The sequence below is a fragment of the Triticum dicoccoides genome, chromosome 3A (genome assembly GCF_002162155.2).
Source record: "Triticum dicoccoides isolate Atlit2015 ecotype Zavitan chromosome 3A, WEW_v2.0, whole genome shotgun sequence".
NCBI lineage: Eukaryota > Viridiplantae > Streptophyta > Magnoliopsida > Poales > Poaceae > Triticum > Triticum dicoccoides.
In genome coordinates this window covers 499594723-499608486 of record NC_041384.1, presented here as the reverse complement: position 1 = coordinate 499608486, position 13764 = coordinate 499594723, and the positions used below count along the sequence as shown (strand labels likewise).

General features: G+C 40.6%; 1 protein-coding gene across 7 annotated transcripts in view; it reads right to left on the bottom strand.

Moving 5' to 3' along the window:
* The window catches only part of LOC119268790 (DNA ligase 6-like), a 15421-nt gene extending 2107 nt beyond the window's left edge, over positions 1 to 13314 (bottom strand). For 2 of the 7 annotated variants that reach the window (XR_005133308.1, XM_037550492.1), the window contains exons 1-15: positions 10946 to 13314; positions 10753 to 10870; positions 10570 to 10651; positions 9856 to 9958; positions 9122 to 9218; positions 6410 to 6512; positions 5900 to 6028; positions 4852 to 4899; positions 3615 to 3712; positions 3460 to 3525; positions 2600 to 2759; positions 2382 to 2489; positions 1471 to 1520; positions 603 to 637; positions 441 to 499 (exon numbers count right to left, since the gene is read on the bottom strand). Coding sequence is in view for 4 of the 7 variants with exons in the window: in XM_037550492.1 (XP_037406389.1) it covers positions 441 to 499; positions 603 to 637; positions 1471 to 1520; positions 2382 to 2489; positions 2600 to 2759; positions 3460 to 3525; positions 3615 to 3712; positions 4852 to 4899; positions 5900 to 6028; positions 6410 to 6512; positions 9122 to 9218; positions 9856 to 9958; positions 10570 to 10651; positions 10753 to 10870; positions 10946 to 13208 (3519 nt within the window). In the remaining 3 variants the exon portion in view is untranslated. Of the gene's footprint in view, positions 1 to 440; positions 500 to 574; positions 638 to 836; positions 950 to 1470; positions 1521 to 2381; positions 2490 to 2599; positions 2760 to 3459; positions 3526 to 3614; positions 3713 to 4851; positions 4900 to 5899; positions 6029 to 6409; positions 6513 to 9121; positions 9219 to 9855; positions 9959 to 10569; positions 10652 to 10752; positions 10871 to 10945 lie in introns of those variants that run through there. The other 5 variants (XR_005133309.1, XR_005133311.1, XM_037550494.1 and 2 more) reach the window with 5 other exon arrangements.
* Between the last annotated feature and the right edge of the window lie 450 nt (positions 13315 to 13764).

Genomic DNA, 13764 nt, shown 5'->3' with positions numbered 1-13764 from the left:
TAAAAGGAAACAAAGGAAAAGGATGAGATAAGATATCAGCTACCATTGACATTAAAAGATGCAGCGTCTTAATTGTAGTGCATGTAGGAATGGCACCGATGGTGGTAATAGCAGATTAGCTAGTACGAGCAGACACTGTCAGAGTTACAATCAATTGAAATTTACAGGCAGTTTGTTTCTACAGTTGTTAGTTCTGTAGTGATGGTGAACTCAGATCGCTGGCGTCAAGTTTATCACCCAAGCTGGCAATAACCACCATGAGATTGGCCTATTTGTGTCTGATGCTGTGATTACTCTATCAAGTCTTGAACTTCGGATGTGTATTCTATTGGTTCAGGCTTTGGGTGTGTCCTTTAGCCCGTGTAGTATTTACCCCTTGAGTCCTGACAACCTTGTACATCCATAAAAGTAAGAGTGTTTCATTTAAGGATGAAACTTACAGTTAACTGCTGAGCTAGCTCCAAGTATGCTGGCTTCTCCTGGAAAAGGTCATGGATGTCTGCAAGGCAAAATGCAGGAAGAGTTTGAGGACATTCTTAGAGGCATTACTCAACAAAGCACATTGTACTTATACAAGTTTTCAAGATGGTACTGAATCATACAGCTTCTCCTTTGACGAAGTGGGTTATCCAATAGCCTGCAGAAAAACACAGTTAAATTCGTTGTATTTTGAATTAAACAATCAAGAGTCGGTTTCTTGTACGTTGGCATTTTGGCATTTCTATTCCACACAATTGCACTTTGCTTTTTACGACTGTTGCAGCTTTGTGCCACATTGCAAAAAATCGGACCAGATATTGTCATCACAAGATGAGACCAGACCAGGCATAACAAACCTGAGTCGGTTCAGTGACATGGGCCAACCTGTTAACTGCCACATGGAGGCCACCTCACTCCTCTGCCACATCCATGCAACACACTCAAGCAAGGCCCAGCCGCGAGTGACGCACTAGTATTACAGGACAATTTAACCTAATGTTAAATGTGGTAAGAATATGTGATCCGAAGTGCAATTTACTCAATAATAAACCATCCGTATAACACATAGGTAAAACGAAGTATAGTTTATAGCAAACATTTCCATTAGGCATCCCACATGACATGACCGGTATGCAATTAAGTTCTCCGAATCATCAATTGTGTAAGAACATTAACATTTTCTACATATCATTACATCACTGATAAACTAAAAGCATAAGACCGTTGTAGTTGACGTGTGGGACAGGCAAACTAAATTCAACTGATAACTAATCACTCTGTGAATAAAAGGATATGAGCAACAGATCTCTCTGCTGATATACAGGATGCTGCCAATCATTGAAAGAGTATTTCTGGCTACAGAACAGGGGTGATTACTCAACAAAATATATTTTCTTTATTAAAAAAAGTCTTTTCAACCATGTACCTAAATACAGGCACTCCATTCATAAAAAAGAACTATAAACTGCAAAAGTGCCTCACAACATTTACCTTTGTCCATTGCAGAACATAATATCAAAAACAAACACACAGATGTCAACCTGCAGAATGGTCAAAATAGTATCAACTTTGGTATTATCATTATCATTCATGATGATAAAAATAAATAGACTGCAATTATAAAAAATGGAATAAACTTGCTGTGATTATTAAATAATTATTTACGAAGAAGGAACTCCAAACATTAGTAGTAGAAAAATAGAATAAACTTGCTGTGATAATTAAAATGATTAGATATGAAGAAGGAAATCCAAACACAGCAAACACAAAAGTACATTATTTGTTCAATTTGTTCAAAGCATAAAATAGTCCACTCACAGTCTCATTGACAATGTGTAACACACATGCTACTATATGTTGAGCAAAGGATACCAGAAATGAGGAAAACAGAAAGACAACTACAAACTTAACAGTGCTTCAAAATAAAAGGACATACATAGAGAAACTGTGGAAATATCTGTGGCCAAGTGCAACATTCTGAAAAATGGTGGGAAAAGCAATGGCTGCTTCAGTTTAGAGTTTAGCTACTTGTGTTGTGTGTTTCCAAAATTTCCCAACATAGTCATAGATGTGCATCAATCATGTTAGAACATGAATTTCTGCAGATGCACATGTTCTAACATGACACATATATGAATTTCTTGACCCTAAACTCAAGTACCCACCCTTCCATGTACAAAATCCGTCCTCAATAAATAATCCGACAAAACCCGAGAGACGACAAGGAGCCAAGGCTCACTCCACTTAAGCTCTCAATTATAAGAATTAATTAGAGAAATTTCTTCGCACTACCTCTTGGTAAAGTTATAGGCATTAATCAAGTAAAGGTGCTATCAAAAACAAAATGCTGATGAGTCCAAAGCAGTAACAGAACTTAGTGGATCGCAGAACAATCATAGCACCTTTATGTTCTGAATTGCAATTGAGGAGTTCTTGCTCCCTCTTTCTCTTGAAGACAATTCTTGGAATGACATCAGCCTATTTCCTTTATTCCTATCGATTCCCACAACCTTGATTTGGACGCGCAAGTATAACAAAAACAATTAGAAGGTAAGTAAGTGGTGAGTGGTCTACTATAAACATAGCACATAGAGAGGTCATCCTCATGAATCAAACTTACTTCAGCATCCAGTATAAAGCTGGCCACCTCTGAGTTGCAAAGCTCTTTGATCATGTTAACTAAATCGGGAAATCGGGAAGTCGAATCTTTCATTTGCCTTGAAAATATTTGCACAGATCCATCAGTTAATCTGTGAATCTGGGCGCGCTGACCATCATACCTGAAAGCAAAGGAAAGTTAGTATGAAATAAGTTATGCATGACATGTCTAAGGACTTAACTAAAATAGTTTCCCTTAGAAACTACAAAAGCGGTCAGAGGACTTTGTGTGTGTGGTTAAGCTTGTAGCTTATGGCAATCGCAGACCCAGATTTCAACATAACTGGCCCTACAAACTATGCAAACTCAACTGGTGTCAAGACAATAGGAAAGTACTCCTCCCTAACTGCTTTGCCCAGGCTCCACAGTTCTCGTGATGCTTAAAACAAAGCCCATGGTTATGCTTGAACTGGTGGCGCTTTGATTTTTGTAGTTCGGTTAACCAACCTCAAGCAAAGTGCAGCTAGAAACGATGTTTTATACTCCCTCCTTGCCAAATTATAGTGCATATAATATTTTTCAAAGTCAAACTTTGTAAACTTTGCCTGAGTATATAGAATAAAAATGCTTACAATACCCAATATATAACAAGTGAAAATATATTTCACGATGAATCCAATGGTATCGTAAATGTTGATAAATTTCTATAAACTTGGTCAAAGTTTACAAAGTTTGACTTTTGAAAAATATTATATGCACTATAATTTGGCACAGAGGGAGTACTTAGCAATTCATAAAAAGTTAATGTACAGTAAGAACAACCATTTGGTCATGAAAGTAGGTTTGCTAGGAAAGAATCTCTTAAGAGAGCAATGTACTCACTTGTACTCACAAGTAAATGCTCTACCATGAAACAACTTCAGTGCTTGAGTGACCCCATTAGTAATTCTGAAAAAAAAAGGAATGAAACCATGATTACAATATAAAATAGGTCAGTTAAAAATAATTGTACTGGAAACAGCATCAAATGCACACACCTTGCAAGCATAGGTGGTATAGGTGTGCCAGGTACCATTGCTAAGGACGAAGCTGCAAATGTAGCGCCTTCACAAAGAAGAGAGGGAACGAGCAAATCCTGAAAATAGTGCCAGCGGGAGTTCCTTTAGAAAAATGACGGCAATCTCTCGCTTGAAGCAAGAACCATCCTGTTTTGGACTAAAAAGCACGGATACGGCTATCCTCGAGAATCCCATCTATTTTTATATCTAAAAAAGAACACTGTGATACGGCAGGGATACAGTATGGACACAGGGGGATACGGGAGCCCAATACCAGTCAATTACAACCCTAACTATGCTGGAGAGGCAACAGACAAGCACCAAATCGACCGTGAGTTGGTCTGTGCCTCTGCCTCCAGCGACCGCGCCGCCTCCTGTACTCATTGCAACCACCGTCTGTACTGGCTGCTACTGCTCTTCTTCCGTTGGCAAGCAAGCTCGAGCGACGGAGCAACATACCTCGCCCTCTGCCCTCATCTCTTCCCTCCCTCCTCTTTCTTCCCCGTCGTTCCTGTTATTGATGCTACTGTGCTGCTGTTGTTACTTTATTGCTGTTGATTTGCTGCTGCTATTGCCTGCCATTGCTGCTGTCCTAAATTAGCTACTGTTGCTGATTTGCTCGATTTGCTACTGCAGACCTGCTGTTCACTTGTTGCTGATTAGCAGAGGGAGCATGGCATTTGGGAGTGGAAGCAACAACAATGCTAGCGTTGACAGTGAAGAGTGTGAACTTAGGGATGGTGTTCCAAATCTTAAGTATCCTCTGTTGTTATCATTTTGTCTTTATACACACACACACACTTGCTGATCCCGTGTCCCCGTGTAAGTATCCTTGTCTCTGTGTCCCCGTATCAGTGCCTTTTGAACCACCACTTGCACCATTTTCCACAAGCACATAGATTAACTTATAGCCGTTCATATTATAGACACCACATAATTACTATTTAAAAGGGCTGTCATAAAATGAAGGGAAATTTAATATTACAAGTTGTACATCAATTTTCTATTACAATATTAATGCGCTATGATGAAGGTTAAAAATTGTTCTCTTGACAAACTCACCAGAGCTCTTTTGGAAAGGACATAGGTTTTCTAGCAATGTAAGCTAGATAGTAGATACTCAGCACATTTAACATTGATGTAACCAATAGCTAGGAAATACGAAAGTCTGTACCATCATATATCAAATGAAATAAGTTCATTAATGATTACTCACCATATTAGGAATCACATTGTATGCCTCAGTAACTTCAGTTGAAAGGCTCTGCTCAAAGAGGAAGGTAGAATTCTTGATTCAGAAAGTGTAAAAAATCAAATCATTATATAGTAAAGATGTGCAAAAGTGGATAGTGAAGAATCCATGTTTTCTCCACGAAGTTCTCGTAAGAATAAGAAAAAGAAACATTTTAGAGCCCAGCTATTAAATTAAGTTTCCTCCAATTCACCGAAATATTTTTATAGTTAGGGACACAAAAAATTCAAACTTCCGCATCTTTGTAGTCGCTAAGAGAATGGAGGTGCCATTTTCACGCTCTGTGGTAAGAATTAAGATTCTAGCAGTAATATATAATTTGGCGTCAAGCCTCAAGTATTTTTCCTAATAAATCACGACAGACAACAGTAATACAATTTTCCCTAAGATACTCAACATGGGCACTTAGCAAAATAGACCGGTTTTTTCTCTTGCCACTTACAACATGTAATGTACATATCGTGTAGCATTGGCTTCATCAAGGGACAGATGGTTAAAATGTGCTGACGCATTCATTTACTTCTAATTAATAGATATTGCAGTATTTTCAGGATTGCAAAAAAGAGACACATGCACACATACCTACGTGTGTGTGTCCTCCAAGTACATGTCTAGAATTGACAGAAGGTTCCTATAGAGAACTGAGAAACGTGATGATCTAGAGCATTATAGTATATGGTTAGATGCTTGGTGGCGTAGCTATGTTCTCTTTTCAAGTACCTAGTATGAGACTAAGAGTTTATATTACCATAACCAAGCTAATGTCGAAGGAAAGTATGAGATTGGAGTAATGGTTCTATGGTAGTGTGCAAAATATTAGCAAGCGACGGTCACATCTAACATTAAAAAAAAAGTAGTACTAACAAGAGCACAAGTCAAATCTGGGGCCTCAAAATCACCTGCCCCCTAGTATAGGCCGGGAGACAAGCCATGCCCCATATGAGCAAAGCTCAAACCCTCAAACAAAATCATTTGCAGAACAAAAGAACAGGCTCGGCTTAGTTAAACAAACCTGCAATTGTGATTTTACACCCTCCAAGGATACCACAGGGCCTGTTGAACATTTTTCATGAAGAACAATGGCATGTGCAAGAGCGGGTAAGATTGTCTTCATCATAGCGCCAATACGCAAGTTACGGACCTGTTGGTAAAACACACCCACACACACGAAAGGGAGGAGGGTAGACATAGGAAAATCCAAGATTGATTAGTTATTGCCATACTAATTCAGATAGGTTCACAAAGACTTGGAAGCATGAACAAAGATAATGAGAACAACAAATACATAATGAATGAGATACTGAAACTGAGGCTTTCTTTTGCTAATATAGCATTTGTATACTAGGATTTAACAAGTGTGGGAATGGATGGAAGCTGTCCATCATGCGAGAAGGATGAATTAGAAGATAAGTAAGCACAGAAGACCAAAACCACAAAATCGAAGTATAATCTGCAGTTATTATATGCAATACAGACTCAGGCGCAAATAGAAATTTACAAGCATAAAGGAAGGATGCCTCACCAGCGTTCTAACAAGAAATTTCATTTCCATTTCTCTGCAAGACCGAATAAGATGCAACACAAGAATTTTTCTCCTCCCAGCACTCCCACCACCTGATATTGCACTAAAATGAAAATAAAAACTGACGAAATTAAACAGATTATCATTTCCCTGTGGCAATAAATGATATCATGCGAAGTATGATTATTATTAAATTTTATTATCTATTTATCTTGAAAGAAAACAGTGAGATTATTGCATGAAATAAAGCCAGAATATTCAAAGATTTAACTATTTGCTTATTACTACATTAAAAAAACAGAAGTATGAGACCAAAACTGAACAGAAAATAATGCAATCTACAGTGACCGGTTATTTACCATCAGTTGCTAGGATACAAAGTGCCTATGGAACTTTGACAAGACGGTTCTTATGCGATATGACATGTACGTCATGTTAATAATTGATAGGGTTGATAGTATAATCATCAAAAATTGTATTGTAAGCAGACGACAGATATGATACTAACCATACAAAAGGAATTATAATCCGGATTAAAAGTAACTCAGGTTTAACCTTAGCCATCTATGTATAGCAACCCGTGGGTAATTAAGATATTGTGCATGTACGGAAAGATTCCTGGATTCTATTAGAGACAGTGACGGAGGCAGTACCCGGCGAGCCAGGACAGCTGCCTGGGCTCACCTGCGAGCTGTTCCTTCAATCATAGCTGTGACATCATGTAATTATTAGCTAAAGCTACCGTCGTTTGCCCGGGCAAATTATTCTTGGGCCATCTTGGTCTTCTAAGCCCATCTAATTAACCTATACGGTTGCCCCTAGGCTCATGGCTGGTCGAGGGAGGAGGTAGGAGGACTGGTTACAAAACAATACGCCCACATTCCCTAAAAAAAATTAACAATGTGCCCGCACAAATTAACGCAGCCTGCTCACGCCTCCTCCCTCGAGCAGTTCAACTGGCCGCCACGGTTCGATAGCTGCAGACAAAGAACGCCGCCGATGATTTGTCAGCGTTGGCGCAGCTCCTCCTAGCAGGAAAGACGACAGTTGACACCTGACAGCTCCTCCTTCCAGCCATGAGCCATTCGTGCCGACGACTGATTAGGTGAGTAAGTTCAGGTTAACTGGATTTGGAGATTTTATATAGTGGACGCGCGCGCGCACACACACACAAATTTGTGGAATGATAATTCATGCCTTGAATTTGGGGGTTTAAATATTTGTTTGTAATTTGCACGGATATAGAAAATTGGGGATTCCAACGTTTTGAGCAGGTTCATTAAAGAAAAATCAATCTCACTCCACATCAGTATTACTTCTTCTCGACTCCTCTAGCCTAACCATTGTTAGTTAGTTCAATCATTCTAAATCACCAAATTTCAATCTTATGTTATTAAAATATTTGATATGAGGAGATTTTTGGTTCCTAGAGCAAGTATTTAGAATGCAAATGTTGTGCAGCCGGAACTCTGACACCGGCATGAGAACAAGACCCTAATGTTGTTCATCTTGAATTAGCTTTACTTTTGCCGGTGTCAGGGAACTTTCTTTGTAACGAAAATTATTGTGAATAAGTTTTTACACCTCCACTATGAATTGCTAGTTTTTACTTTTTAGTTTGGTGGGTCTTATTTTTTGGTGCTTCATCAGGCATTTGGATACCTAGTATTTTATTCATAACTACTATTGTTTATCCAACTAATAGTTGTCATATTTAATTTCAGGTTTTATTGAAATTATATGTATGGAAAATACAGTATCGGTTGTTTGACTTATAGTTCCAAGTATCCGGTTACGGTTTTCTGTCTTTCTAGTTAGCTTGCAGCCCGTCCCGGCTCCTAGTTTTTCCTGGCTCCACCACTGACTAGAGATGCAGGTGCACAGTTATACTCTCTATTATTTTCTGTTGTCTTTCTAGTTAGCTTGCAGCCCGCCCCGGCTCCTGGTTTTTCCTGGCTCCGCCACCGATTAGAGATGCAGGTGAATAATTTTACTCTGTATCGTTGTTCCACAATACTGAAGATCGCAAACAATAGTCAACAGCTTTGAGATACGGTAGCAGGTATGAGTATCCTGGTGGCTCTAAAATATAGACCTATATGGCCTTTAAACCAAGAATAATTACCACTTTGACATGTTCTTTTTTTTCAGAATTCTCAAGCAAATAAAATTTCATCTGCCATATAATATTTTTCTTTGCAAGATAACATCATTATGGTTAGAATGGCTGCAAGTCCCACCACAGTAGCTAGACCCAAACCACTCTATAGCACTGCAACAGTCTATTCACTCAGTGATTACTGATTAGGGAGTAGGGGCTGGTTCATGCAAGTTACTGGAATACTTATCAACTTTGGTTGAGCAGGTGACAGACTGGATAGAAGCCTAAGTTTTGGTTATGAAAGAAGCCAAACATCTTAATTTAACAAAGTGAGACTCAACTCTCGAGTTACTAACTTGAATGTTGACTTGACCTACCTTATCCATTATGACTACAACTTGCGCCTAGATGATGAGGTGGCACCCAAGTCGTTAGTCAGCCAGGAAAGAATTGTATGTGTTGCAAGAACGAAAAATACTCAGGGAAGAACTGTTGTAGCATGTAATATTGAGTAGAAAGAAAGGTGGACGATTGACCAATCATTATGGTAAAATAGATATATAAAGGTAAAATGAACATCAAACGAAGATATCTTTTTTTGTAAATAAGACCTTAGCTTTCGTAGTGTAGAATATACATCCCGAACTGAGAGTGGACGAGGAGGAGCAAGTAGTGTTTGATTCTGACGGCATTCTTGGGCAACATCACCTACAAATTACACAACAACTGCTGTTGATACAATATACTGTAATAAAGAAAACTATATTTCGAACATTAAATAGCTTATATCCATAGAACAAATGGCGTAACATAGATAACAAATAATAGGAGTTAATATCATCCCAAAAGTAGTTACTCTCTTCGTCCGGAAATAAGAGGAATATTTTGTTCGGTTAAGACAAGACATTGACCAACAACAAAATCAATTGATATGTAATATTACATGCCATAAATTCATGCCAATAGATTTGTATTCAGAAGTATCATGATTGTGATTTTGTATCACATAAACCAAATATTAATAGAGTACTCCCTCTGTAAAGAAATATAAGAGCGTTTGGATCACTAAAGTAGTGATCTAAACGCTCTTATATTTCTTTACGGAGGGAGTAGTTGTTGGTCACTGTCTTGTATTAACCAAACAAAATGCACCTTACATTTCCAAGCAAAGGGAGTAACGAATAATAACTCATGCATGAAGCTACAGACTGATGTTGGAACTTCTCAAAAGCCTGTCAAATGGATTGATACGCAACGACACAGCCATGAGACCATGCGGTAGGCTATTTCCTCCAAACTAATAATATGAAACAACAATATTGCTACTTTTAAATTTTAGCCTTACCAAGATCACCGTAAGTTTTGTACATCTCGTGTATTTTAGATTTGCTCGTTCCTAGCGACTCCTCCATAGCAGATATAACTAGACTGCCGCCAATGTTTAGTTCCTAGCTTCATTAACAGGAATGGAGTTAGTGTGTTGGTGTGTCATGAAAATTGACTAGGCATAATGAAAGCATTTCAAAAAAAAAAGATGAACATGGAAGGGAAGACTAAAGTACAATGCTAGAAGAGTAAACTACACTGGAGGTCCTAAAAGTATTCTAAGTGTGTCAAGTAGGTCCTAAAAGTTTGAAATCGTTCACCGCGGGTCCTATATGTGTATTTTACCCGCGACTTTTAGGACCTATTTGACACAATTGGAATACTTTTAGTACCCACGGTGAACGACTTACATACATTTAGGACCCACGGTGAACGATTCAAACTTTTAGGACCAACTTGACACACTTGGAATACTTTTATGACCTCTAGTGTATTTTACTCATGCTAGAATAGGATAATGTGTATTTAAACAGTAAATGAGGGGTTTGAAAGAAAGCATTTGACAAGAAAAAGATTTGTCGATACTCCATAACTTAAGTTTGGCAATCAACTTATCTTTATTGATATAGAGTTTGTTCAGTATAAATTTCCAATGTTTCAACTGAGATGTTAAAAGGAAGCAACCAACAGTAGATATGGGGAAAGTGCGAAGTACGGCAATTACTGTAGTTACCACATTTTCATGGTCCGGAGAAATTTTGTTAGTACATAGATAAACAGCAGGTAGCACATCATCAGGTGATAAGGCAAGCAAACTGCATTCAAAGGTAATAAGATATTAAAATGGTGAACATTTCAGTGGATGATCAACAGCAACATGGATAGGTAAACTATAAAGTGATAAACATTGGAAAACCTCCTGAACATGTTGCAAAGCATGGCAGTAGTTTTGATCTTCCCTTTTTCTCTTTCTACAAGATCAAAAGTGCGAGCCAAATGCAAGTATGGCGCAGGCTGTCCTGCTGTCCAGCAAGCTGCAGAAGTGGACATACACGGCATGACTCACTACAAAGCAAGGTGATAAAAACTCTCAGCGGCTAGTAGCTAACCATGCTCAATCGGCCGATACTTTTCAACTGGCAATGATATATTCATCAAATCTGCTTGTGCTACAGAAGTTTGTACATACAAGTTTTGCATCTTTGGAGTAGCCTGAGAAGAGTTGTGGACCATGTTTGTGTTATCATATTTATCTATCATCTCATTTTGTGTATTCTGCGGCACAATACTCTTGTCACTATCAGGTACTTTATTGTTTTGGATTTTACTGTAAAACATGTCAACTGCTACATTCACATCTCCTTTTGTCTTCTCAAGCAAGGAAATTGCAGATTCTCTGGACATGCTGCCATCTACAATCTGAAGAAGCTGGTTTACTCCCTGCTTGTGTGATTCCACAATGTCCATTGACTGGTTGTTATTCTCCCCATTGTTTTGATGTGGATCAACTGTTACTTTATTGGCTGACTCACTTTTAGAAGCAGCTGCCGTTGCTCTACCAAAATAGTTTGTGATTGTGGGTTGCTTGGGTCCACCAGCTTCTGTTGAGGCAGTTGATTTTCCTTTCTTTTTTGACTTGCTTACAGTACTAGAACCCCTCTTTCTTTCCTTCTTCGTTTGATTCGACTTCATTCTCACAGGAGTCAAGTTTACGAGCTTGGCAGAATGCTCCATGGGCTTCTGTGAAAACGAAGGAACTTCCTGCTGACTATTTGTGTCAGCAGAAGATCCAAGATCAGAAGTACGAATTTCCACTGACTTAGGCTTTTCATTATTAGAAACATTTGCTTCTTCAAAGAAATCTCTTTCCCGCTCAAAGAAGGCAGATGCTGATTGAACAACATCACCACCTGAGCTCATCAACAGGCCCTGAATCTGGTCCTGGTTGACCCATGAGGGTAGGAAATCTGACAGTTCTTTCTTCATTCCTTCTGTAATCTTAATCTCCAAATTGCCTGGTAGTTCAGAAACAGAATTGTTTTCTGGTAACGAAGCAAACTCCTCCCCATCTTGTTCTCTACAGCATTTGGCCAACACATCCTCATGGCTAAGAGAAGCATGTGCCGATCTTCGATTGAATGCCATCAGGAACTCGTGTTTGTTTGCTGTCTCATCCACCAATCCAACAAAATGTTTCTGTAAAGCAATTGCCTCCTTACCATCAAGCTTCCCACCATCTACTCCCACAGTGGGAATTACCCGTTTTGGGTGCAAGAACTTCACATAGTCCCGCAGCTCATCATAGCTCGAGTGCTCACTATAAGGTACAAGATGTATCTTGAGTGAATCCTTCACTCTAACTGCGAACCCTTCCTTCTTGGTCTCGTACATCCATCCGGTTGGTACAAACCCAACTACCTTGGTGTATCCTCTCTCCACCATGATCTCCTTCATTTTCACAAAATTCGGCCGAAAATAGGGCCATGTCTCCCCCAAAATATTCCACCCTATGACATGCACATCTGTTGCTGAAGCGTCTTCAGTAAAAACTTCCTTCTCCCCACCAAACCCCAATACTGTCAAAATCTCCATCTTTCTACTATCCACATGAATCGTGCACCCGCAGCGCCTTGCAACCTCCAGCAGAATCCTCTCTTTGCCCACAACATAAGTAGCGATCAAACACAAGACACGCTCTCCAGCCGCCCCACTCTCCTCCTTCACCTGCTTTATCGTGTTGACAACATACTCCAGTGACTCCTCTTGAGAAGGAAATGCAAATTTGGGGTTACAGTATGTGGTGTCCAGGAATAACGCATCAGCACCGACGAATTCCAGCAGATTAGGGTTGCTTCTCATGGAGTGCGTATATCGGAAGTCACCGGTGTGCACATACCTCTCCGGGTTTGGTCCAGGGGAGGTGAAGAGGAACTGGACGGCCCCAGGGCAGTGGTTGGCATCGACGGCAACAACACCCCAGCCATCAACGGTGATGCGGACGTCAATGTCAATGGAGACGATGAGCTCCGGCGGCACAGAGAGCACGGAGGCGAGGAGGCGGGCGGTGGGAGCGGTGCAGAAGACGAGGCCACGGCGCCAGGAGGGCCCGAGGCCGGCGTAGTGGTCGGAGTGGAAGTGGGAGAGGAAGTAGGCGACGGAGAAGTCGCCGGCGTGGCGGAAGGCGTCGACGAGGAAGCGGGAGTTGGGGATGAGGCCGGTGGGTGGCACGGAGGCCGGGACGGGCGGGGTGGCGGCGGAGGCGGAGAGGGGATGGGTGTGGGCGGGGGTGAGCGACGCGAGCGAGGAGAGGAAGAGTGTGGAGGTGGTGACGGAGAGCGATTTTGAGGCGGGGGAGCAGAGGAGGGACGCCATTGGTTTCGGTGGAGGGTTTAGGGTTTGAGCGCGGCGGCGGCGGCGGCGGCGAGGAAGCGCATGGTGCGGTGGTGGCGCTGGCGCGCAGACAGCCAAGAGGAGAGAGGGGGGTGGGGGGCCGTGGAGGCCCGCTGGGTCCATGAAGAAGGTTCGGCTCGGAGCCGCGGCGGTTTCCAACAGGTGTTTTTTTCTCTTTGGGAAAGAAAAGTTATAAAAATGGGTTATATGGCCTTCAATCCATGACTAGGGGAGAATATGAGGTGATATCATCATTTGTGTTCCCATGATACATATTCGAAAAACAAATTTAAATGTTTTGGAAAAAAATCGTGAACGTCCACAACACATATGTCAACAAGCCCTAAAATATTCACATCAAAATTTAAAGTGCGCGTAGACAAATAAAAGGATAAAGTCGGATATTCGGATAACACTGGTGGCTTACCGGAGTCTATGGTCCGCAAGATGACAATGCTAAGCTAGCATTTCTCTTGGACCTGCACGATGAGCGTGACACTTGTGCTGGCCCTTGGCTCCTTGGGGAGATTTCAATATG